Source organism: Hypomesus nipponensis, chromosome 4, assembly GCF_054491055.1.
Source record: "Hypomesus nipponensis isolate SF chromosome 4, ASM5449105v1, whole genome shotgun sequence".
NCBI lineage: Eukaryota > Metazoa > Chordata > Actinopteri > Osmeriformes > Osmeridae > Hypomesus > Hypomesus nipponensis.
In genome coordinates, this window is record NC_140364.1 from 5999280 (window position 1) to 6022320 (window position 23041).

General features: G+C 47.5%; 2 protein-coding genes across 4 annotated transcripts; one reads left to right on the top strand and one right to left on the bottom strand.

Annotated features, from left to right (window-relative positions):
• Positions 1-124: 124 nt before the first annotated feature.
• Positions 125-14839, top strand: slc66a2 (solute carrier family 66 member 2). Of its 3 annotated transcripts, XM_084696003.1 has the most exons (6): positions 125-958; positions 1188-1321; positions 2355-2405; positions 7419-7635; positions 11827-11914; positions 12222-12355. In XM_084696003.1, the coding sequence occupies exons 1-6, from the start codon at positions 756-758 to the stop codon at positions 12225-12227; spliced, it is 699 nt and encodes a 232-aa protein (XP_084552129.1). In that variant the 5' UTR covers positions 125-755; the 3' UTR covers positions 12228-12355. The 3 variants fall into 3 exon arrangements, with proteins under 3 accessions (XP_084552129.1, XP_084552127.1, XP_084552128.1); XM_084696001.1 differs by lacking the exon at positions 11827-11914 and having other exon boundaries at positions 12222-14839; XM_084696002.1 differs by lacking the exons at positions 2355-2405; positions 11827-11914 and having other exon boundaries at positions 12222-14839.
• Positions 14840-15734: 895 nt separating this feature from the next.
• On the bottom strand, positions 15735-22411 carry kcng2 (potassium voltage-gated channel, subfamily G, member 2). Its single transcript, XM_084695505.1, has 2 exons — positions 21500-22411; positions 15735-16953 (listed from the first exon to the last, which is right to left on the bottom strand). Exons 1-2 carry the CDS (start codon positions 22307-22309, stop codon positions 16111-16113), a joined length of 1653 nt encoding a protein of 550 aa, XP_084551631.1. The 5' UTR covers positions 22310-22411; the 3' UTR covers positions 15735-16110.
• Between the last annotated feature and the right edge of the window lie 630 nt (positions 22412-23041).

Consider the following 23041-nt stretch of genomic DNA (forward strand, 5'->3'; position numbering starts at 1 on the left):
TACTTTTAGGCCTTTTCGCACTCCAACCGGATTGCTTTAGGACCCTGCAGCTACCTTTATGTTGACACGAGGACGTAGGATGGACGTATGAGGAAGTGCAATGTCTTATTTGTTTTGAGGCGAGAGAGATGACAACACGGGCATCTGGATCTCGTGCATGTTGTGTTTAATACTTTGAATACTGTAACGTTTTCGTCATACAAGAGCTCAAGTGTTTCATCTTTTTTTTATTCCTCCGTGCTTTTTCTTCATATCACCGGCTGTAGATTAAGTAGAGAAAGTTGCTTGGAATTGGTAAAACAGGACAGCATGTTTGGGTCGTCCGTCTTTATCAGATTAATGACTGAGTCAGTCTACGTAAATAATCGATACACCCTCATTTGCAGATATCCGATCAGGAGTCTAGAACATTAGAATATTGAATGTTTAAGTGTCGGTTGATTTACATGTTAAATGTGTTGCTACATTCAACTTGTTACACTGTAACTTCCACTATTCCCCAAGAACAGCATCGCGTGATAGCTTGGGGCTTTACAACTCGTCATTTCCGATAGCAACGTTCTCAATCGACGCTGGGATGTGTTTTGTGGTCGGAGAAAAAAACGAAACACCAGATTGTAACTAACAATTCTTAGGGGACAGACAACCTCGTCCCAAACTGTCAAGATATTCAAGGTGTCAGTAGAGGCAGTGACACACGAATTGGGAGCTATTCATGTTCTGTCGTCAACTGTAGTTTTGTCGACACATAAAAGATGGAAGATGAGGTCACGGAACAGATCATCTATGTTCTCAATCAACTGGTGTTGTGGGTCGCCGCTGGGGCAATGGTGTTCGGTGGAGTCGTCCCATACATCCCACAATATAGAGATATACGAAGGACACAGAATGCTGAAGGATTCTCTACCTATGTATGCTTGGTCTTGCTTGTGGCCAATATTTTGCGCATACTCTTTAGGTAAGTATGGCAATGTCAAATGCTTGTAGGCCCACTGTACATCGTGTTAGAGAGATTAACCAGTTAAATGAGGCCAGAGGTCAGAAGTTAGAGTTAAGTTCCCAGATAGAAAATTTGACTGTGAAGTAAATAGTTGTTTTCCACTATCCCAGCCTAACCACACACATTAAAACCAGCAGGACTGCAATGAAAAAAATGCACTGATCTGGCATATTGTTCTGTCCCACAGGTTTGGACGGTACTTTGAAACCCCGCTACTATGGCAGAGTATCATCATGATCTCGACCATGCTGATCATGCTCAACCTGTGCACCAATGTCCGCATGGCCACTGAACTCAACACCAAGCGGCGGTCCTTTACAGGTTTGTAGACTCCCTTCTCAAATGGCCTCTTTATGGCTTTACCACACAGACCATGGCTGTGTAAACCGCACATGACATCTGTTGTTTGACTGTTGTATTTCAGTTTCACAGTCAGTTGTTCTGTTTGCCTTGCTTGTTCTGTTTCTTTGCTCACTCTCTTTCCTTCTCACTATGCAGTTCATTGTGTGTAATTTAAAGTTGGGGTGAATAGCCATTTGTTCCAGTTAGATTGAAGCCTTTTTTTTCCACAGGGGTTGTACAAGGCCATTTAGTTTCAAAGGCTCTCTTTTATACTATTTGATATGAGTGTATTTAGTTCACAACTGCCTGTCAACTGTTCTGATAGAATCGCTTTTGTTTGTCACAACAGGGTGTTGCTTCTCTGGGTCATCACCCTCATTATCAGTATGACTGAAAGTCCAAGTGCTCCACACATATGTAGCATTGTTTTTGAGTGTGTGTGTGTCCATAATGGAGCCCTGTGTTTGTGAACACCTGTACCTGGTGCTCTTCAGTTAGCACGGTTGGTGAGGCTCACAGAGGGTTTGCTGTGCAGTAATCATGACTGTGCAGTAACAAAGGCTCAACTCCTCCCTCCCTCTCCTTGAGCCAGTTTGAGGAGTCTGCGTGTGACGTGTGCTAGTCATCGCTTGCTCTCCTATACTTGTCTGCGATTCGATTCGTAGCCCTCAAACGGTTCCCAGACTTCCTCCTGTCTCGTCTCCAGTGTTTAGGTGTGTTCGCACGCCTGTAAATTGGTGTGGCCACGTGTCCAAGATATCCTTGCAGGTTATTTTAGATACTGTTCTGCAGTCGCCTGCTTCTTCCCTTTGGCCTCACCTTGAAGTCTGGGATCCATTAAGAGTGAAGTGGTTACCTCGTGGGTAACCTTCTCCACTGTCTTTACATGGGCTTGAGTTTGTACCAAGCAAGGTAAATGGGTAGTCCACCAAATTGTGGGTAAAAAAAGAAAAGAAACCACCCTCTGTTTTCTTCTCCTTTTCTCTTTTTTACTTTGTTTTGTTGTCTGTAGCAACTGATATTAAGGAGGAGGAGATCAAAGTTCCCAAGAAGCTCTTTCTGGGTATGTACAGTACTTGCTCTGTCTGCCACAAAGCATCAGTTGTAGCTCATCTGCCTTCCTCACCTCTCTCTACCATCTCTCTCTCTCTGTCTCTCTCTTTCTCTCTCTCTCTCTCTCTCTCTCTCTCTCTCTCTCTCTCTCTCTCTCTCTCTCTCTCTCTCTCTCTCTCTCTCTCTCTCTCTCTCTCTCTCTCTCTCTCTCTCTCTCTCTCTCTCTCTAACCGCATGGCATGACACTCCCTCCCCTCATTGATGACTAACTGCCCGATAAACGTGCAAATCTCCTGCATTTACCGGACATGTTGCGATCTCCTTCGCATGTCACTCTGATTGTGTATCCATTTGTGATTCATGAATGCCCCCACATTAAGACAAATCATGTACTAGAGTCTTTAGTTTACTTTGCATGTCAGGTGTTTTGAATGCACTTCAATGCGAAATGATTAACATTATACTATTTTAATCCTTTAAAGTATGCTAAAAAAAATCTCAATCCAACTATTATAAGTGTATGGCATGTCTGTTGCAGTGATTTTGCATGTATTTAGTGTGAGGGTTGTTTGTTTTGGAATGTTTTACTTTGCAATGTGGATGGCAAAGTAATGACATGGTTTGAATCAACTTATTACTATGTTATGCCAATAAATGTTCAGGTTCAATTTGCTTGCTCAATTTGCTGGCTCGCACTCTAAAGATGTGATGTCAAGGTAAAATACTGGCATTACTTAAGTTAAATTAGCATGCTGAATTTACTGATAACAATATACAAACAATATATATATGGGAATGTGAATGATAATGCTGCTTAATAGGTGCTTTCTAATAGACTAACATTTCTGCCAGCTCTGGTCCACTTTGCCTTAACATGTTCCTCAGTGTGAGAAGGGTTAAAGGTTTAACTTGAGTGTTAGAATACCATCCATTGTAAGAATGGGAGACAATCCCATCCATGTGTAACCATGGAGTTAGTGTGAATCTCAAGTATAACCATTTGTTCGGATTAGGTTCAGATTTCCCTTGGCCATCTTGGACATAGATATGTAAATGAGTACGAGTCTTTTTAACATGCCAGAAAACCGTTGTTATCCTCTTTGTGAACAATAGATGGCACTGAGAAACTATCTATGGTATGAAATATACGGTAGTGAACACTGGCCACACATTTAACATGCACTGATGTTCTCAACCTTTTATATGAATATGATGGCATTGTACATCTATCATGTAATGCAGTTACATAGAAACCGCAAGGAATTTGATGAATCAAGGGGATATGGAATTGATCCTGTCATGGAGACTTTTAAAAGCTGGTGTCCCCACAGTTTCAGCAAAAATGATCAATACCAGCAGACATCTGGTCCTCCTCCTTGAAGGAGGTAACAGCAGTGATGCTGGTCTGTAGCTGTAAGTCATGAAAGGGTCCTGCTTGTAATGGGGGTCCCATAGTGCAGGCTCTGGCTGCCAAGGGCTCTGGCTGGATCCTGGCCTGGTTTCTCTGGTCATCGATCAGAGAGCTCAACCAAGCCTCATTAGAATTGACAGCACACCGTGTTCCTTAATTGCAGCTTTGGGAGTCTGTGCATGCCATTGATTTGCAAGAAGAAAATATGAGGGCAGGTCAGAAAGGGCATGTAACTGTCCGCTCTCAATGGAGAGAGTGAAGGAAGGAGGGATGAAAGGAGGGGGTGAGAGGAGAGATATATCCAGGTGGTAGAGAAGAAGTAGATTCAATGTTTCAAAAGGCGCACATTCTCACTGTCCATGACCATGGTTCCGGTGCAGGTTCAGTACCAGAATAGAATTCCAAATACTTCCATCTGTATTCAGCCTGTCTGTTCCTTTCATCGTTGAGTGTTCTAGGGTTGTTCTGTGACGCACAGAAACTGCTGTTATCCTCTCCATGACACCAACTCTCAGTGTCATTATCACGGCAGGCTCTTACATCCAACTCAATTACAGCTACCGTAATTGTTCCGGAAAAATAACTCAAATGCACAGGTGCATTCAAAAGCACAAACAAAGAAGACAGTATTTTTCTGCCATCAGACTGGTGCTTTTGACCCCAGGTTCAACATACTGTGAACCCTGTTAGGACTTCAGAACGCAATTATGCCTCCATTCCCTGTCATTTTGCCCTCTGTGTTTGAAAGTAGTCTTACACGGTGGTGGATTTAATGGCTGGCGCTAGGAGCATCGTAATCAGGTGTATAAGGGAGTTTAAAGGCTGAAGTGGATGTCTCAAAAGAGATTAGACAGATTAAAAGATCAGACCCTTAAAGTGAGAAATTCATCCGATTATTCAGGTTAAGGTAACGGTGTTAGAGGGTGTCCTAGCTTGCTGAAATGGCCCATGTCCTGTCATAATCCCTGAGTGGGAGGTTGTACCGTTGTGTTGTTCTGATCGTCTACACTCACACAATGTCTTATCAGTTTGGTTTCTGACTTCTGAGTCTTTATCATGCTGCTCCCATGAGGTGTGTGCATTTGTACTGTGTGTGTTTTCTGACGGGTTACACTGACTCATATCTTCATCCTCAGTTGGAAGTTCTCTAAATCCCGTTGTTTGGCTAGTAGAGAGACAGGGACAGGATTAACTACCCATCACTGCCCTCTATTGTCCATGAAGTCGATTTTATTGGTAGAATTCTGTCATATATGCATACAAAGAGGCATGCAGTTTTATGCAGTAACATCTTAATATACATTGTACAGGTGGGAAAGTGTTGCCACTATTCCTTCTGAAGTAGAAGGAATTATTTCATCCAGGCATCTTTGAGCCAAACCCCTCGTTTCTCCTGCCATGCATATGGACTGTGAATTGACAGCTAGCAATTACACCCGAGTTTTGACGGACAGCCCTGCAACAGGCCGTTTGGCTGAGAACGACAAAGCCACAGGAAGCAGCTCGTGGCTCCTCCTACCCACACGCGTGCCGCCGCTCAGCGTGGCCGCGGAGCGCGGGCACAGGGCACCGCTGAGCACCGCAGGGAGTCTGCTGGCAGCGGTGCCAGCTCGCTCCCACACACTGTAGCCCTGTGGCTGCAACCAAGCGGGGGTAGAGAGAGGAGGACGAGAGTACCCCCTCCCCCAGAGTAACTGAGTGGCAGGGAGTTGGACAGGCCCGGTGGGGTATGGCACAAAGGTACGACGATAAACGCCTCTTGGCACACCCCGTTCAGAGCCACCGTCAGGCACCGTTTACCTCAGGTCTGTTCACTATTGTCGTGTTTTTAAGAAACTGGATTCAAGCAGGACTAAAATACCTTCTTCCCTCTGCGCTTACTTGGATGCAGATCATTATTTGAGAACAAAACCTAGTAGCCAGATCAAGGGTTTCCCTCCAGCCAGGAAGCCTGGAAAGCTCGGCATGGTGCCGGCCACAAAGCTGTGACATGTAGCCTAGCGGTCACTGTTGACTGAAAGCTAAGCTGGGCATTCCAGATGGGTTTGCTGTGACCTTAACCCTCACATCCCCTCAGGGTCTGGCTGTTATCAGTGAGGACCAGGTGGACAGCCCAGCCCACCACCACCAAACCCACCCTACCTCCATCCAGCTGTGAGTGTCGAGGGGAGGGGTGCGGATGCACCGGAGGAGCCACAGGCTATGGAGGCAGTGTTTTCTGCAGGTGGATACTCTGCTTGTAGGTGACACACATCAATGAGGATAGGCCGTGTTCGAAAAAAAGGATAACAGGCTGCGTTCGACTTCCATTCTCAGTCACAAGGCAGTTTCTTTTTAATGATCATAGATACAACTCTGAGGCAGGACGCACGCTTGTCTGTGTGCGTGCGCTCGTCAGAAATGTCACGCAAATGTCAAATCCATTGTCCAGCAATATTTCGAATGAATGACGTGAAAACAAATCCAAATGTCATACGCGTTAGCGTTGTTCTGCTTCCCGTGTGTCACGCGTGGCGAGAGGCCGTGTGAGGAGCAACGTCCGTGGAGGGGAGGGGGCCGGCAACCCGCCTCTGACAACTCGTTAAAGCATCGTTTGCAAAGTTGACCATGACTCCAACGATAAACAGGAAGAGGGTTTTTTGCACGCTGCTCCCCTTCATCACTGTAAGCATGAATTGTCTTGAGGGGAAGTTAGTCTGCTCGCTAAGTGGTGGTTCTGTCCTCTGAAAACCCTTCCGTGCAGTGTTATCACATAATAAGTAGTGCAGAGGCCTCCTTAGAGAGCTGTGTTTTGGATCGGCCCTCCAGATATGCAGGAACTTATTTCAACAAGATGAAGTGTAGTATGTCTTCTTGGATCAGATCAATGCAGCACTGTGTTGTAGCATCTCCTCATCTCAACAGGGGTTCCTTTAACTTGGTTGATTGTTGTCAAAGAGATAACGAAATGGGATTCATTTTCTCTTTCTCCTCTCAATGATATATTCAACCTTTGTGCAGTGGGGCTGACACTAATGTGGCAGTGAGGGCAAAACAGTTTGACTGTGTGATGCCATTAGCTTTACAATATCCCTGATGCTCACACAATGGCTGTGCTCCTATTAAACGATTAACTTCTAACCTGAAATAATATTCTAGTGTGCAGCTCACTTGCGTGGTGAGTCAGTTGAGCTTTTTGTTGAAGTGCCTGTTTGAAGGGCGTACTGCAAAACAGAGCAGACAAGGAGTAAACATAGTTTAAATCATTCATTGTGTTTCCAGTGAGCCCTGTGCTACTGTTAATACTCCAGAAAACTGTCAACAGGGACGAAGTCTCAGCCAACTGTACCTCTCAAAAGATTCTGGGATATGTCCCGAGTTAACATTTTGCCGTTTCCGAGCACTAAACTGCTGAGCCCAACAGGGAGGACGATGTGTTTTGGTCTGTGAACCACCTCAGGCAGCTCAGCTACGACTGGCACTCACCGATATGGCGCGCTGTCTCTCACAAAAGTTCAGCGGTGACTCTTCAAATCCACCCAACACAGCGATGGAACAAAAACAGAAAGGTAACCCTCAACTGGAGCAGTTTTAATTTATATTTGTCTGTGTGTGTGTGTGTGTATTTGCCAGACTTTGACTGGAGCCACTTTTGGTCGTGGAGCCGGTTCGTGGACTACCTGCAGTGCGTGCTGGCCTTCACCCTGCTGGCGGCCTACATCACCTACCTCCTCCTGGACTCCTCGCTGTTTGTGGAGACGCTGGGCTTCCTGGCTGTGTTCACGGAGGCCATGCTGGGCACGCCGCAGCTCTACTGCAACTACCAGAACAAGTCTACCCAGGGGATGAGGTACTGGAGCCACACTCATGCAGTACGCACACACATACTGACCCACACAGCCACAGAAGCGACACGAGGCGTGCGTTCACCAAGCCAAGAGGCAGACGCTCTTGGCGCAGAGCAGCCCCAGACGAAGAGCCCAACGTCTGAGCTCCGCTCCACTCCCCACTCCCCCGTCACGCGGTGACCCAGCAGCACCCACTCCCTGTCTACAGGCTTCCCTCTTCCCTTTCTCGCGTCGGCCGTGCTAGCGTCTGTGCTAGCGTCTGTGCTAGTGTCCGTACTAGCGTCCGTGTCGGCGTTCCCAGCTAGCGGCCAGGCGCGACGAGGTCTGCGCTCCCCGCTCTCTTCATGCTGCCCCTTGGAGGAGTAATGGCCAGGGGCTGTCTGACCCCCGTCTGCAGGGGAGGGGGCCGGCAACCCGCCTCTGACAGCTCGTTAAAGCAGGAAGTGATGAGAAGCAGCCCGCCATATCATTAACGCTGACACGTGCTTATTAACCGTTTCTGGGTTTGTCTTGCAGGCAGGTGCTTTTGGTCCTCGGGGCTTTCAGAAGCAATCTTTTATGCTAACGTGTGACACATAATGACATGTCATAGCAAGTTTCTTTGACGATCGATATGGTAATGAGGGCGATATGTCTTTACATTTTGGGTCCTTTATCATTTTGCCCATACTAGTGATGTGTTCAATGGCTGTGTTCATTATAACAATTCAAAGACTGTTATAATGAGTTCAAATGGATTATAAATGAGCAAAGGGTTTAATGGCCTTCAATGCTACCTTTCATGGCCCCAGAGCACTTAAGCTCTGCAGTAGCCTGTTCACTAGCTGTTCTCCTGCTGTGGTGAGTTGGTGTGGGTGCATTTTCACAAGAACAAACAGAACAGAGGTTGTTTACGTGTGTCCACCTCCCACCTGTGTGTCGAGGTGCGCCTGTGGTTGTCTTATTTGCTGCACTTTGTTGAGAGGCTGTCATAATAGTCCTGTGACAGGGCCTCCTGTCCTGCAAAGACATCCAGGCAGGATGAAACACCTCACTTCCTGTCGGTTCTTCCTCACTTCCTGTCTGTTCCTCCTCCCTTCCTGTCTGTAACGGCTCCCTTCCTGTTTTTTTCTCCTCCCTTCCTGTCTGCAACACTTCCCTTCCTGTCTGTTCTTCCTCCCTTCCTGTCTGCAACGCCTCCCTTCCTGTTTGTTCCTCCTCCCTTCCTGTCTGTAACACCTCCCTTCCTGTGTGTTCTTGCCTCCTTGCATGTCTCCTTCCCTGTCTCCTTCCCTATCTCCCTGGGAGCCGTTTTGCTCTGCAGGAAATGTATTATATTCCCGTCCTTGACGATAATGTTTTGTGTGACCAGTGGGTTTTTAAGAGGGGTCGTTAGTCATGGTGACAGTGGGCGCTCCTCTCCCTTCTCTGCTTGTGTGTGTGTGTGTGTGTGGGGGGGGGGGGGGGCACCCTGCTCTCTGCTCTCTGCCTACCTGCTGGCACAGTGGATGGCACTGCAGTACATCCTTAAACTCTACAGCTTGCTGCCTGAAACGATGTTTGTGTGCGCGCGCGGGAGTGTAGCAGGGTGGCGTAAAGCTAAACTGACAGAACCAGCAGAGCATAGTGCCTTTTGGTGTTCCTTTTGAACGAGGGACCAATCCCAGCCCGCCCTTGTTGTTTCATAACTAGCGCCGCTACCGGGGGTGGAAAAGTTTTGGGATCCGAGCTCTTCCAATTATGCCTGCTCCCCCCCCCCCCTCCTCCACCTCTCCCCTGCTTTGACTTGGATAACAGTTTAAGCGTGTGCGTGTGTCTCTTGGAGCGTGTTGTGTTTGCATATTCAGGCATGCAAACAGCCATCTATCTCTTCCCCTGGCTCGGTCTGTCGGGTCTGCTGCACGTGTTTCAAATCCTTCTGCATGGCTCCCGTTTGCACCTAAAGCAACCATTGTGTTATGACACCAAAGCCCACCAGACCCTTCATGGTGATCTTTTCCCTGTCACTGCATGTGTGTCTGCATGTGTGTGCGCAGCATTGGGGATGATTGTTTTGGTTGTACGAGCGTGCCTACTCAGCTGTTGGGTTAGATCAGTGGTGGTGGAAGGCTGAGGTTTTGGCTACCTGCCCCCGCAGTACAGCTAACGGAACACACTCTGAGAGATGGACCGTGCAGACCTCCGATGGTGCCTTTCATAAGGCTCCTGCTTCCCTACAGACCTGCCAACACTGCCAGGTCTCTCCTACACACACACACACCGGAAGATATGCCCAGCATGAAGGGCCATATCTACAGCTGACTATGATAGAGGCTGTCCACCCTGCGGTCTCTCTCCCACTGAGCTTTTAAAGCTTTGATTACCTGCCCAACCCCACAAGCTCTACCCCGACCAGCCGGACTGGAGACCACACCACCCTGACCAATGTTCTTCTCACCCGGGGGGTGGAACGCATGCTGTTCTGTCCCAAGTGGTGTCCCCAGGTGGCTTCTGCACCAAGTGGTGGTTGGCCCACATCTTTACCTACCTGGGAGTCAGGTGGCTGAGCGGTTAGGGAATCAGGCTAGTAATCAGAAGGTTGCTGGTTCGATTCCCGGCCTTGCAACATTATGTTGTGTCCTTGGGCAGGGCACTTCACCCTACTTGCCTCGGGGGAATGTCCCTGTACTTACTGTAAGTCGCTCTGGATAAGAGCGTCTGCTAAATTACTAAATGTAAATGTAAATGTACCTCGCTAAATAAAAGTACGAGCAACTCGCCTGCATTGGAAGCCAGGTCATGGCTGGTGTAGTGTAGAACACACACACTGCTCCGGTAGGGTGCGGTAGATGCTCTACGGTGACTGTCCAGCTTCCTAGAGCTGGGTGGATCTTGTGGAAGACGTCCGGGGTGCGTTCAACCGGCCCCTGAGCTGGCTGTGTTCTCTCTAACATGGACCTCCTCTGTGCTCTGTCGTCACTTCCCTGTCATGACTCAGACAAGGCCCAGCCAGGGACACTTCCACTCAGCTCCCCACTCAGAACTCATCAAGAGGACATGTGAGCGAGGGAGAAAAGGGAGTGAGGAGGAATGACGATGGGGGGGGGGGAGACATGGGTGTGGAGAAGGTAGGGTGGGGGGGGGAGAAGATTGTGTGGGAGAGAAAGGAAAGGGTATGAGGAGGGGTAAAAAAGAGAGAGAGAGGTTAAGTGAGAAATGGAGGCAGGCGCGAAGCAGGGAGTGTGAGATACGGGGGTAGAGATGTGTGAGGGGATGCTTGAAGGGGTTCCATAAGAGCGGCTCTTCCTAACGAAAGGTCTGAGGTGAAGGTGGAGTCGTGAAATAACAACCCACCCCACCACGCCTCCAGCAGGCGCTGAGCTAGCAGTCAGGCGCTAACAGGCTTTGCCTTGACTCAGAGGCCAGACCTTACCCAGCAATCAGCAAGGCTTGCCTGGGAGAAGGAAGCTCCTTAATGCCTTTCAAAACCTCCTTTAAACCAGCCTCTAAGTGGCTTTTTCTGGAAATGGCTTCTGCTCACTTCCAGGCTTTCTGCGTGTCCTTGCACACCGGGCAGACGTGTGCCTGCGTCATTTCAAAGGCAGAAGGATGGGAACCCAGTGGTCAATCCACATCCTGTACCCAATAAATATTCATTGACTGTTTATTGGATTTTTCAGTAGCATGATGAATATGGCTTTGGGAGATTTGCTTAGAGCGCAAAGCACTTACTCCACCACATTCGCACACACACCCATACACGCACACAAACACTAAGGTATGTCAAGAGAAAAATGCCATGTTTGAATAATTCATTTATCCTTCTGAACAAACAAACAGAAAGGTACAACCATTTGAACCAAGCCGTGTCTGGCAACTGATGAGATTGGCCCTCGTCTCACTCGCCCTCACTCGCCCTCACTCGCCCTCACTCGCCCTCACTCGCCCTCACTCGCCCTCACTCGCCCTCACTCGCCCTCACTCGCCCTCACTCGCCCTCACTCGCCCTCACTCGCCCTCACTCTTTTGCTTACCCGGTAAATTTGTGCATTTAAATTCAGATTAGCGCTTCGCCTGAAAGGTAATGAAAGGCCCTGTGTTGTTTCTGCTGACGCACCACAGGACAGCACCACCAGGACAGCACTCTGGGCCACGACCACACAGGGAAACTGGGATTGACAACACCACATGTTGTAGGGACATGGCTCTGCTCTCACAGTGGTTTTGTGTTACAGTAGGCGCTTGCAAAGTGATGGCTGTGTGCACATCCATGTGAGATTGGTTCGTCAGTCCCTCGGTCTTGTCAACGTAAAACCTGCTGAGGTAAACCACAACCCGTATATCCCACCTGACCTTCCTCCAGCCGTGCTTTAAAGGAAATGACGCGATTTCTGTAGCCCTTTTCACAAGCACTGTCACAGAGGGCTCACAGACCTCCAAGGCCCACATCTTTAGAGCCGAGCAGACAGCTGTGTCTGACGAGGCTCTCAGCCTGCTGTGCCTACACTACCCATAATTGCCTCTGAGAGCACCACTCTCAGTGTTCTCACTGTCCATTTCCTTACCTTTCATTCTTCTCTTCAGTTATTTTCATCCTCCCCCCCCCTTCTCTCTCCTCTCCCCCCTCCAGTATTAAGATGGTGCTGATGTGGACCAGCGGAGACACCTTTAAGACGGTCTACTTCCTGCTTACCCAGGCTCCTGTGCAGTTCTGGACCTGTGGCCTGCTGCAGGTGGCCGTGGACATAACCATCCTGTTCCAGGTCTACTACTACAGCCGCTACCCCCAGAAACCCGCCTCCCACATCGTGTCCCACACCACCAGCGCCAAGGCTCTCTGAGGAGGCTGTGCACACACACACACACACACACAGTCAACATCACCTATGCCAAGGTTGTCCACACAAATTCTCAATCCGAACATAATTCATCTGGCATGAGTACACACAGGTGTTTGCGTTCCGTTGCCTAAAGAAACTATTACTTGTTACATGTTATTTCAAATGGGACTTTGGGGTGTTATTTATTAGTCTGTATACCGTATGCGTGTGTATTCTAGTCTCCCGATTGGTATATAAATATATATATATCCATGTACCTGTGCATGTACACAAACGTATGCACATATACGCTAAATGCAGAGCCATCAAATGTGTAGGAAACACATTCCAGGAAATGTGCAACAATCGTTGCATGACAAACCTATGCCTTAAGACATTCAAAAGGATTTGGTCGTCTCATCAGTGATAAAAATGTATGAAAGTCTCAAAGCAACAAAACACTGAATGTACGAAATGACAATGTTATTTTTGCATTTGGATGAGCGTTTGATTTGAATTGTATTGAAGAGACACTGGTTAGTGGTCCTCTAGTCTGGCAGACTGCTGCACACTGCTCGGACTCCTCCTGAGGCGATCCGCCTGGACCATAAAACGGACGTTTTAGCAATCTGATACTGGCTGCCAGAGGACATGACTCTCTGGGTGCTCTGCCAGAGGACATGACTCTCTGGGTGCTCTGCCAGAGGACATGACTCTCTGGGTGCTCTGCCAGAGGACATGACTCTCTGGGTGCTCTGCCAGAGGACATGACTCTCTGGGTGCTCTGCCAGAGGACATGACTCTCTGGGTGCTCTGCCAGAGGACATGACTCTCTGGGTGCTCTGCCAGAGGACATGACTCTCTGGGTGCTCTGCCAGAGGACATGACTCTCTGGGTGCTCTGCCAGAGGACATGACTCTCTGGGTGCTCTGCCAGAGGACATGACTCTCTGGGTGCTCTGCCAGAGGACATGACTCTCTGGGTGCTCTGCCAGAGGACATGACTCTCTGGGTGCTCTGCCAGAGGACATGACTCTCTGGGTGCTCTGCCAGAGGACATGACTCTCTGGGTGCTCTGCCAGAGGACATGACTCTCTGGGTGCTCTGCCAGAGGACCCATCAGCAGGGGGGGGGGGGGAACAGTAGAGACTGGCTTGGGCATGTCAGTCTCTGAGCAAAGGATCAATGGCCTTAACTCAGAGAGGACAAGTGCAATTGTCTGGTCCAGTGTGCTGGGAAATGACCAAGAGACTGTTGACTGGGGGACAGGTTTATGACTGGATGCAGTAGATCTCTTTAAGGTGCTCTTAGGGAAGGGGAAGACCTATGTTACTGTTCAGGGGGGTTGGCGGCTATGTTCTCCAACCATTATAATGACAAAATTAGGCATTTTTCTTTCTTTGTGTTTCATAATGTATAAGGGCCACAGTAACCCTTCAGGAGTGTGCGTTATCTGTGGCAATCACTCGTCAGATGTTCCCTCTTGCCAGTTGTAAACAATCTCTCTTTTGAATTTTATACAAATATTTATTCCTCAGCTGTAGAATGTTGTAGGTCTGCTGTTGCCAAGGAAGACTACAGAGTGATGAGTCCATATTCTATTATATGACAAACAGTCATGTCTAGACTCTACCTCGAGTTATCAGGAACATGCGACCGTGTGAGTAGGTTCTGGTTGGTCACTGTTGAAGCCTTCCAAGATTACACCAGCTAGTGCTGTTATCAGCTGCTGTGGTTGCTCTGGTGGTAATGTTATATACATCTGGATGGAGCAAAGTTTTATTTTTATAATCTTGAAAAGGCCTGTATAATAACATTTTACACACTTGCTACTGTATATATCAGACAATTTGTATCATTATGATGATGGTGAGGATCAAGATGAGGCATGTTGTCAAATGAAGACTGTGGTTTTAACAGTATGAAGGTGCACAATGTCCCAAGTGTTAATCAGGGCCAGAATGATGACAACCTACTTGCATTACTTGCATAACCATTCCATTTCAGATTTCTGATGTTGTATTCCTTTTTCTTTTTATTTCGTTATATTTAAAGTTGAATCAGCCAAATTATTTCAATGTTCTGTAAACCCTGGTGAAAAGCCAATTTCCTTTCTTATCCCAATGTATATGGCACACTGTGAAACGTCTTTCTAATTAATGCACCAAAGGGATTCCTTTCAACTTTATCACAAAACAAACACAAAAAAAAACATTTTATGTTCGACTTGATATATATTTTTCTCACTTGTATTGTTTTTCACGTATAATTATTTTCTAGGATGGTGCCAGTTCAGTTTTTAGATGTCACAAATGTTATTTTGTCTTTTTTTTGTCCCCACAAGGTGTCAAACTGAACAGGATAAGGAATCAGTACAAGCCAATGAGAGCTTTTGTGGCATTGTCTCAATAAAGATGAACAAGCTATTTCCCCATTGTCCCATCAGTGTTGTATAATGGTGATGTTTGTGTGAGCAATGGGTTCAACAGCACAGGAGTGACCAGGCTGTAATTGTTCCTGCTGAGACACCACTGTCAAGGGGGCTCTGTTCCAGGCTCCTTGTTAGGGCATTGTGCCACCCACAGAAATCAACACCACATAAATGGTAATGCACTGTGCTTTCACAATAATCAGTGTGTTGGCACCAACTGATAGCATTATTCAAATGGTTTGAGGGAAGATGTTTCACAACAAACAGCAGCAGTGTCCCTGAAAGGAAATGGGTCAAACATAAGCCACGAAGGGAACCATGACTGGGGAGATGCATGATCATTGAATATTGACAGAATGGTTTCAAGTAGGCTTTCCCAAATGCATGACATAATACTGTATGGCTGTTGTGCTCCTAGAGAACATGATTGGAATGCTTGGTGGTCTTTTAGGAGACTGTCTTCCTCTGGCCTGTAGCGTCCAGAAACAGCTGGAAAGTGGTTTGGCTCTCAGGAGTTCCCTTTGAAAGGGTCCTCCCCTGATAGCTGCTCGACAATTCACATGGGTTCACTCAGCCTTTATCGGATAACATCCTGTCTGGGTCCAGGATCATTCCTGAAAACAGAAGCCATCTCACTTTTCATCATAACAGATGTGGAGCTAGAGAGACCCTGGACAGATAGGAAGAGAAACAATTTGGTTATGTCGTGGAGGCTTTCAGTTGCCTGAAACCTGGTCAAACACCGTGGAATCTTTGGATGTAACAAAGTGTAGATTGGATCACCCTGGGGGGCCTGACAACCAGGTTTTAATGCCATTTATTAAAAGATGCTAAACCTGAGTCTAAAAGCAAAGCATACTAAAAATGTCAAATACTAATACAGCCAAATAACCTGTCCCAGAGGTCTCCCCCCCCCCCCCCTCAACTGAAATGAGCGCATACTAGTAATATAGATTGTCATTCTCTCTGCTTTGTGGAGGGCTTCAGTCACTGTCTGCATCCTGTGTGGAAAATCCTTCATTGTCAGGATGTTGTCATTGGTCAAACACGGTCTCGTCCTCCGACAGCCTTGTCATCTGGTCAACTTTGTACCACTGGCGTCTTTAAAAAGACGCCAGCGGCTTTCTTATAAAATCTTAAAAACTTCTCATTTAATGAACCCCTCATGCACGGAGATTACAAAGCTTAAAGGGCGTGGCCACCTGTGAAGATATCTCCCTACCAAGTCATACCAAACATTCGTCCAGCCAAGCACGACGGACACAGACTTCAACTTGGAGTTTGAACGGACTTTCCGATCTCGGAGGCCCTCTGCGACGCGAGGGCCATCGACTTCCTGCGCTGCGCGGCGGAGATGGCCACGGCCTCCGTGATGCCGTGGAAGCTGTCCGTGTCCTGGGAGTCCTCGCTGTTCTGGGACTTGGTGCTGTCCTGCGAGTCGGGCTTGTGCCTCAGCGAGCGCATCTGCTCCTCCTTCAGCTCCAGGTAGGAGCGGGAGAAGGTGTGGAAGATGGACGTGACGGGGAACGCCATGAGCAGGATGCCGCTCAGGATGCTGGACAGCGCCACCACCTGGCCGGGGATGCTGCGCGGCACCATGTCCCCGTAGCCCACCGTCGTCATGGAGATGACGGCCCACCAGTAGCTTCCCGGGATGCTGGTGAACTCCTGCTTCGCCCCCAGCTCGCTTTCGGCCAGGAACACCAGCGGCGAGAACAGCGCCATGGCGACACACAGGAAGAGGAGGAGCAGGCCGAACTCGCGCGTGCATCTCCTGACGGTCAGGCCCAGAGTCTGCAGGCCCAGGGAGTGTCTGGCCAGGCGCATGACATAGAAGATCCTCAAGGCTCGCAGCACCCTCAGCACCAAGCCCACCTTCTCCAGGTAGTTGTTCCCAGAGCCGGTGGGCTTCTCGCCCACCGACAGAGAGTCCACGATGAGGGTGATGTAGTAGGGCAGGATGGCCATGACGTCGATGATGTTCAGGGGCGTTCGCAGGAACACGCACTTGCTCGGCGTCTGGATGAAGCGGAGCAGGAACTCCAGGGAGAACCAGGCCACGCACACCGTCTCCAGGACGAAGATGTTGCGGCACCTCTGAGAGCACTCGCCCTGGGAGGGACGACACACAGACAACAGACAACGCTGAGTTAGGCGATGACAAGTCAACTTTAACGGGCCCACGTAGCATGTCTGGTATTCTATACGGTGGTAGTATTGCTGAAAGGAAATGTGAGCGTTGTTGAAGGAGATGGGGTTTAAAATGGGCCAATGCATTACGAACAATTTTGGGGAGAGTCCTCATTCCATTCCTTGTCTGAGTGACTGGTATTCATCAGCTCATTAAGAGATTTCTTGGGAGCAGTTGGGGATAAGCAAACTATTGCCATATGATCAAATCTTTCATTTACTTCGGACACACTGAATCAGCACCCATCCCTTTAATGAAAGCAATTATCCAGCCTGTGTGAAATGAGCATCATCAATTTTTGAAAGTCTAATTACATGTGATTAATGGGTTATGACTTGAACAGTCCCAGAAGATTAAGAATGTTGTGTGAGCGCGCATGCATGCGCGTGTGTGTGGGTCCATAGAGATTCAGATATCTGTTGTCGCCAGTCCTCTGTAACAACTTATTGTTAATTTATTGTCTACAGTCTTTGTTATTAGTTTTTTTTTTTTTTACATTTATTTTTCATTCTGTTCTCTGAATTGTAAGCATCTGTTGCTCTGCTAAAGAACAAAAAAAAAAAACCTGATGAATTCATAAAAAGATTACTACCATTAAAATATGCTAAACAGAAAGCCCACACAATCTCATACACTATATTACATATATACTGTAGGCTACTGTATACACTGCGTACATACCCGGAGAAAAGAAGTAGGCTGCATCTGCATTCTAAGACAGAAGAAAGGAAAACAGAGCTTGGGGACATAGTTTTTATTTCACTAAATGTGATTTGGGCAGCACTGTATGAGCGAAGCTGTGTTGGCAGAAGACATCAGCGAAATGAGAATTCACAAAAGAGCCAAGGTGTTGTTTCCTGACACAAGCCTTCCACGTCTGTTCATCTCCAACCTACTGCTTGGTAGGTATAAAGTATGTCGGCAAATTGAATGTGTGGGCTACATGTTTGTGTATTTATGTGTACAATATGTGTGTATGTCCACGTGACATTTATAATAGAAGTAAATGAAGCAGTATGGCTAAGTCAAATTTGGTCAGAGCATGGAACATTTAGTTTAGTGGTTCACTACTGCCTTCCTTCGATAGGAGAGCTTTCTAGCCCAGTATTGTTTGTATGCTAGGTTCCATAATAAATGCTCTGCTGTATACTGAGCTCTTGTAAATCAAATTAAAAACACACAATTATCCGTTCCGGCGAGAACAGGACTCTGACCCCTACTGCTCTGTAGACAAGCACACCCAAACAGCCGGAAGGATACTAGCAACCTCTGATCTTCAAGATGTTTGTGAGTGGGCATGATTTACAAACATGCTTTGTGCTTAGTGCAGGCTCTTTCCATGGAACAGAGAAGCTTTTAATGGATTTACTCTATTTACCACTCCCATTTTATTCACCTCACTGGCCTTTACTGGAAGATGGCCGAGTATGAGTGGTAATATTACTCTGGCAGCCATATTGGATTTCAAGGCTTTTCTCTCTTTTCATTTATTGTCTCATCAACCAGGAAGAGTTCAGAGCTAACAGCATTTCAGCACTGCTGTAAATATTCTACCCCCAGTACTTCAGTGTTAATCAATGAAGCCTGAAATATTTCCAATCCTCATCATTCAGAGTCTCGCATAGATGATTCATTTTCAGCAGACAGCTACATCCATATAACAACATGTTGGTGAACTGTGTTCATAGGGTTCTGTACAATCAGCCCAGCTGCCGGCGTGTGTGTAGAAGTAACCTGAGCTGTGTCAGACAGTACGAACACCTCATTTCACTGTCTGTCTTGTGTGTGAGCGCGTATGCGCGTGCGTGGGGTTTCCTGTGTGTAAAAGGACCCTGCCAGAGAAGTCTAGTCTGTCTTAGAAATTCTTTTGAGAATCCGTTTCTAACGTTCTCTAAATCATGGATATTTTTTCTTTGGAAGAGGAGGCTTAATATGCAACCACAAGGGATACATGAATTTAGGAGCATCTCTTCAAATCCATTCCAATATGCATTTTGTTTGTCCTCATTTATTCGTTTCTCAATACACTGAAATAACTTATATAACTCATACTAAAGTGCATAAATCAGGACATTGGCTATGGTCCAAGCAGTCTTTCTGCCCGTCAACTTTTATTTACAAGGGTTGGATTTTTGCCCGGGGGGTGGGGGGCTGGAATGCCTGTGCCATGCATCCCTCTGCAGCCAGCCTACCAGCCAGCCAGCTAACCAGCCAGCCAGCCAGTCAAGCTTACAGTCAAGACAAACTGGCTGCTGCCCTCTGAGGTTATATTCAGACAGGAAGTATTCTCGCTGTGGTCAGCTGCTTGGGCATCCAAGGCCTATTTCAGCTCCCTGACACTGGGTGTTTGTGTGTGTTTATAGAAAGAAAGAGAGGGAAGTAGGTAGGTAGAGAGCAATATATATGACTGAATGATGGCACTACAGTAGCGCTTACATCAAATCCGGAAAGAAAGAGTGGCAGAATTATGGTTGCTGTTTACAAGAATGTGTAGTTCCACTCATTTTAGCACCTGGGAACAGTTGAAGCCGTGTGTCACTATAAATGAGCTATTCACTTATACTCCAAATCTCTCACACTGTGTGAAGCTTTTGATACATACTGGACCTAGAACTGATTAGCAGGATTGTCGTCACCACAACAATATTCCACACAACAGTTTACAACAGTCAAACACCAGATTCTAAAACCTGATCACAAATAATGATCAGATCCCTGCACTTTAGTAATACCACTGCAAATAACACAGCCCCTCTCTCCTCTTCAGTTGACCCTATTGAATGCACCTCAGATCCAGAACGCTCCATTAATCAAGGGAGACCTATATTTACGGCTCCAACTCGATTCGGAGTGCCAGGATTTATGGCCACGGTCGGGCAGGGGGGATCAGGAACCCTGGGCAAGAAAGTACAGAAGGGTTGACTGGAGCAGAGAGCTTGGACCCTGAACCTTTCTGAGACACGGACACTGTCTCACAGCAGACGGGTCCAAACTAGCCCTGTTTATATTCAGGTGTGAACACACACCACAGAGACTCAGTGCTGTCGGATATGTCCTATTTTTCCACAGTGAGCCAGGATGCTGGTACATAAACTCCCGAGGTAGAAGGTAGAGATATTTTGCGTATGGGTGCCTGTGAAAGTGTAGCTTCTTAATACCTCACCAAGAGTGTGGACAAAGTAGACAAGCTAAGTGCTCATATGACAGCTCATACCTCTGTAGCCTCTGCAGGTTTGGGAAAACCATTCGTTTCTTGTTTCAATCGATCCCCTTTGGAGTGGAACGATTACTTTATGAACTTGAGCTCTTCGTGCGTGTGAGATCAATGGTTATTTATTTGTGATTCTGATATGGCGTGGAAACAAGGTTTGTTCCCAGTTCTCTGAAGATGTGAGGTGTTCTAACGGGAGATGAAACAGTTGCCTCCATGAGAGGGTCTGGCTTTGGGCTTCACCCTCCAGCGGTCTAAGACAGATTTGTCTTTGAAGACGGTGCACTTCCTCACTCTTTCACCCCGAGCCTCTCTGATTTGGATGTGTTCCTTTGATAGTGGGAGCAGCCAAGGGGATTTCTTTAATCATCCTAAGCTTTATTGATGTCATTCAGGAGGTGAATCGACCCCACACAAAGACACTAGTGAGCTACAACTCTAAGGTTGCTCTCAGTCTCTCTCTCTCTCTAGATCTCTCTCTCTCTCTCTCTATTTCACTCTCTCTCTTTCCGATCTCCAACCATCTTTATGCTAGACATAAAGAGGCTTGGAAGAAGATATCTTTCAATTTAATTTGGTGAACTACAGTTGTTAGATCAATAGCACTAGCAAGGTTCAGTTCCTCTGAGACAAACTCTCAAGAGGAAGTCTTCTCTCTAATCATTAATACAGGACCAGGAACCACAGGATGCACTGCTGTTAGACAGATTAGTGTTATAATCATAAGTAACTAGGAGGAGGTGTAAATTGGAAAACTTTTTAATCAAAAGAAGTAAATGGTTTAGAAGATATATTTAGATAATTAATATTTTGCCCTCTTACTGTATCTATAATGTCTTGAACCCATTTGAGCGCTTAGGTGGCTGATACAAAGGAAGGAGAACACCTCAGGCCTCATTTATAAACCTTGCGTAGCCATATAAAAAAAGTACTATAAAGACAACACTCAAGTTTGCATTGCCAAGACTGGAACTTGAGACTGCGTCGTGTGCATTGTTGCTCTCGCTGTCACTTTAATGTCGAATATTGAAAATATCGAAAATGTAGACTGGCAGGATAGGGAGTTCCATTATCTCTAACAAACTACTACAATACTGAAGAAAAAGACAAAAGGACAGAACGTCTATTGATGGTTTCGTTCAATGTAATTACAGTTTGTAATGACCCTTAAGTGAATATGGCTGCTCTGTGCACCAGACTCAGGCTTTCCGCCGTAGATCATGAAAGAGAAGGGGAGGTTGTTAGTGGCAACTCACCCTCTCCTCCTCCTCCCTCAGGTCAGGCATGGTGCTGACGCAAAGCGTCACGGCCGTGATGGCCACAAACACCACCGACAGACAGGCGAAGATCTTCCCCGGCAGCCCCGACTGGGGGTTCTCCACCATGTCCCTCAGCCTGCGCATGCAGCCCGCCGTACGGCTCTCCTCCGGGCCCCCGGCCCCGGGCGGCTGCTGGGACTCCTCGCAGGACTGTGGCGAGGTCAGCTCCGCCTCCTCGTCCTCCAGCCTCTGCTGCGCGCGCTGCTCCTCCTGCCTCAGCCTCAGCTTCCTAAGGCAGCACCACTCCAGGCTGGCCTCCTCCACGCCCCAGTACGCCAGCTCCTCCTGGAAGGACAGGGCGCACATCTCCCGCAGCAGACGCAGCTTCCCCGCCGCCAGGAAGGTCACGATGGTGCGGAAGGCGGACGGGCTGCGGTCGAAGAAGTACTCGTTGCGGGCGCCGTCGTAGTCGTCGCACACGTCCATGATCTCCTCCAGGTTGCTGCAGCCGCGCAGCTTGCCCAGGCGGGTCAGGGGGAACTCCTCCAGCGTGGACCAGGGGATGCGGTACTTGATTCCTCCCACGTTGATGATGGCGGCGCTGTCAGCATGATCCGGATCCTGGTCCTCCTGCTTGGGCTGGGGCTGAGGCTGGGGCCGCGGCCAGGGCTGGGGTAGCAGCTGGACTCGCTTGTAGAACAGGCCCTTGGCAGAGGAGACCTCCTGGGTGCTCTCCAGGGGGTTGAAATGGTAGGTGGTGAACTGGTGCTCTGTGCTGCCAGCCAGAAAGGCCACCTCCTGGTACATGTCGGAAGCTCAGCTGGGGGACCCTGCCTGGGTACACTGCGAGATGGGAAGGAGGGCTTCACTGGCCAAGGGGGTTGGAGTCGAGGTCACACCCATCCAGGATTATAGCTCGTCTCTGTGGAAGAACAAGACAGCTGTGTGATTCGAAATGAATTTCCGTCCACTTAGCAATGAATTCTTTTTCAAAATCCAGATCCTACTTTGCACAAGATGACTAACAAACATATTTGCTATACGAAGACCTCTGTGCCTGACCCCGTGTGAAAGTGGTTTCATTCACCGCGCGTGTGGTTCTCATTGGCCTGGGTTTTCATTATTCTTAATGTGTTGCTGTGTTTTCATTTGCAGAGACAGCAGTCAACTTAGTTGCTCTAAAGGCTTGTTTGAGTCTAAATGCCGCAGAATCGCAGGGAGAAGCAAATTAGTGTCAAGCTGCAGCCTGAACCTTAAATGCTGAGGAATTAATTATGTTGCTTTTCTATTTAATGCATCAGCGGGGCCCTAAATAAGAAGCTTCTCTTGAAAGCATTATTTCGCAAGGTTCACTAATTTGAAACAAATTCAGAGCAATTAACTAGTGAATGTAGACAATGCACACTGAGTAAACATTAAAATAGAAGACTTGCAGGTTGCTCGTATGCATAGAAACATCCTCAAATTCATCTGGAGAGGACGACTGCAAAGATGGCACCTAATACAACAGCTGCACTGTAATGACCAATATGAATCATA

What these genes read in the sequence shown, in the direction of transcription:
- slc66a2 (XM_084696001.1), top strand. Translation starts at nt 756, where the DNA reads ATGGAAGATGAGGTCACGGAACAGATCATCTATGTTCTCAATCAACTG. An exon ending in ATTTTGCGCATACTCTTTAG is followed by an intron (nt 959 to 1,187) that starts GTAAGTATGGCA and finishes TCTGTCCCACAG; the next exon opens with GTTTGGACGGTACTTTGAAA. An exon ending in TCCCAAGAAGCTCTTTCTGG is followed by an intron (nt 2,406 to 7,418) that starts GTATGTACAGTA and finishes TGTATTTGCCAG; the next exon opens with ACTTTGACTGGAGCCACTTT.
- kcng2 (XM_084695505.1), bottom strand. Translation starts at nt 22,309, where the DNA reads ATGTACCAGGAGGTGGCCTTTCTGGCTGGCAGCACAGAGCACCAGTTC. An exon ending in TGAGGGAGGAGGAGGAGAGG is followed by an intron (nt 16,954 to 21,499) that starts GTGAGTTGCCAC and finishes CGTCCCTCCCAG; the next exon opens with GGCGAGTGCTCTCAGAGGTG.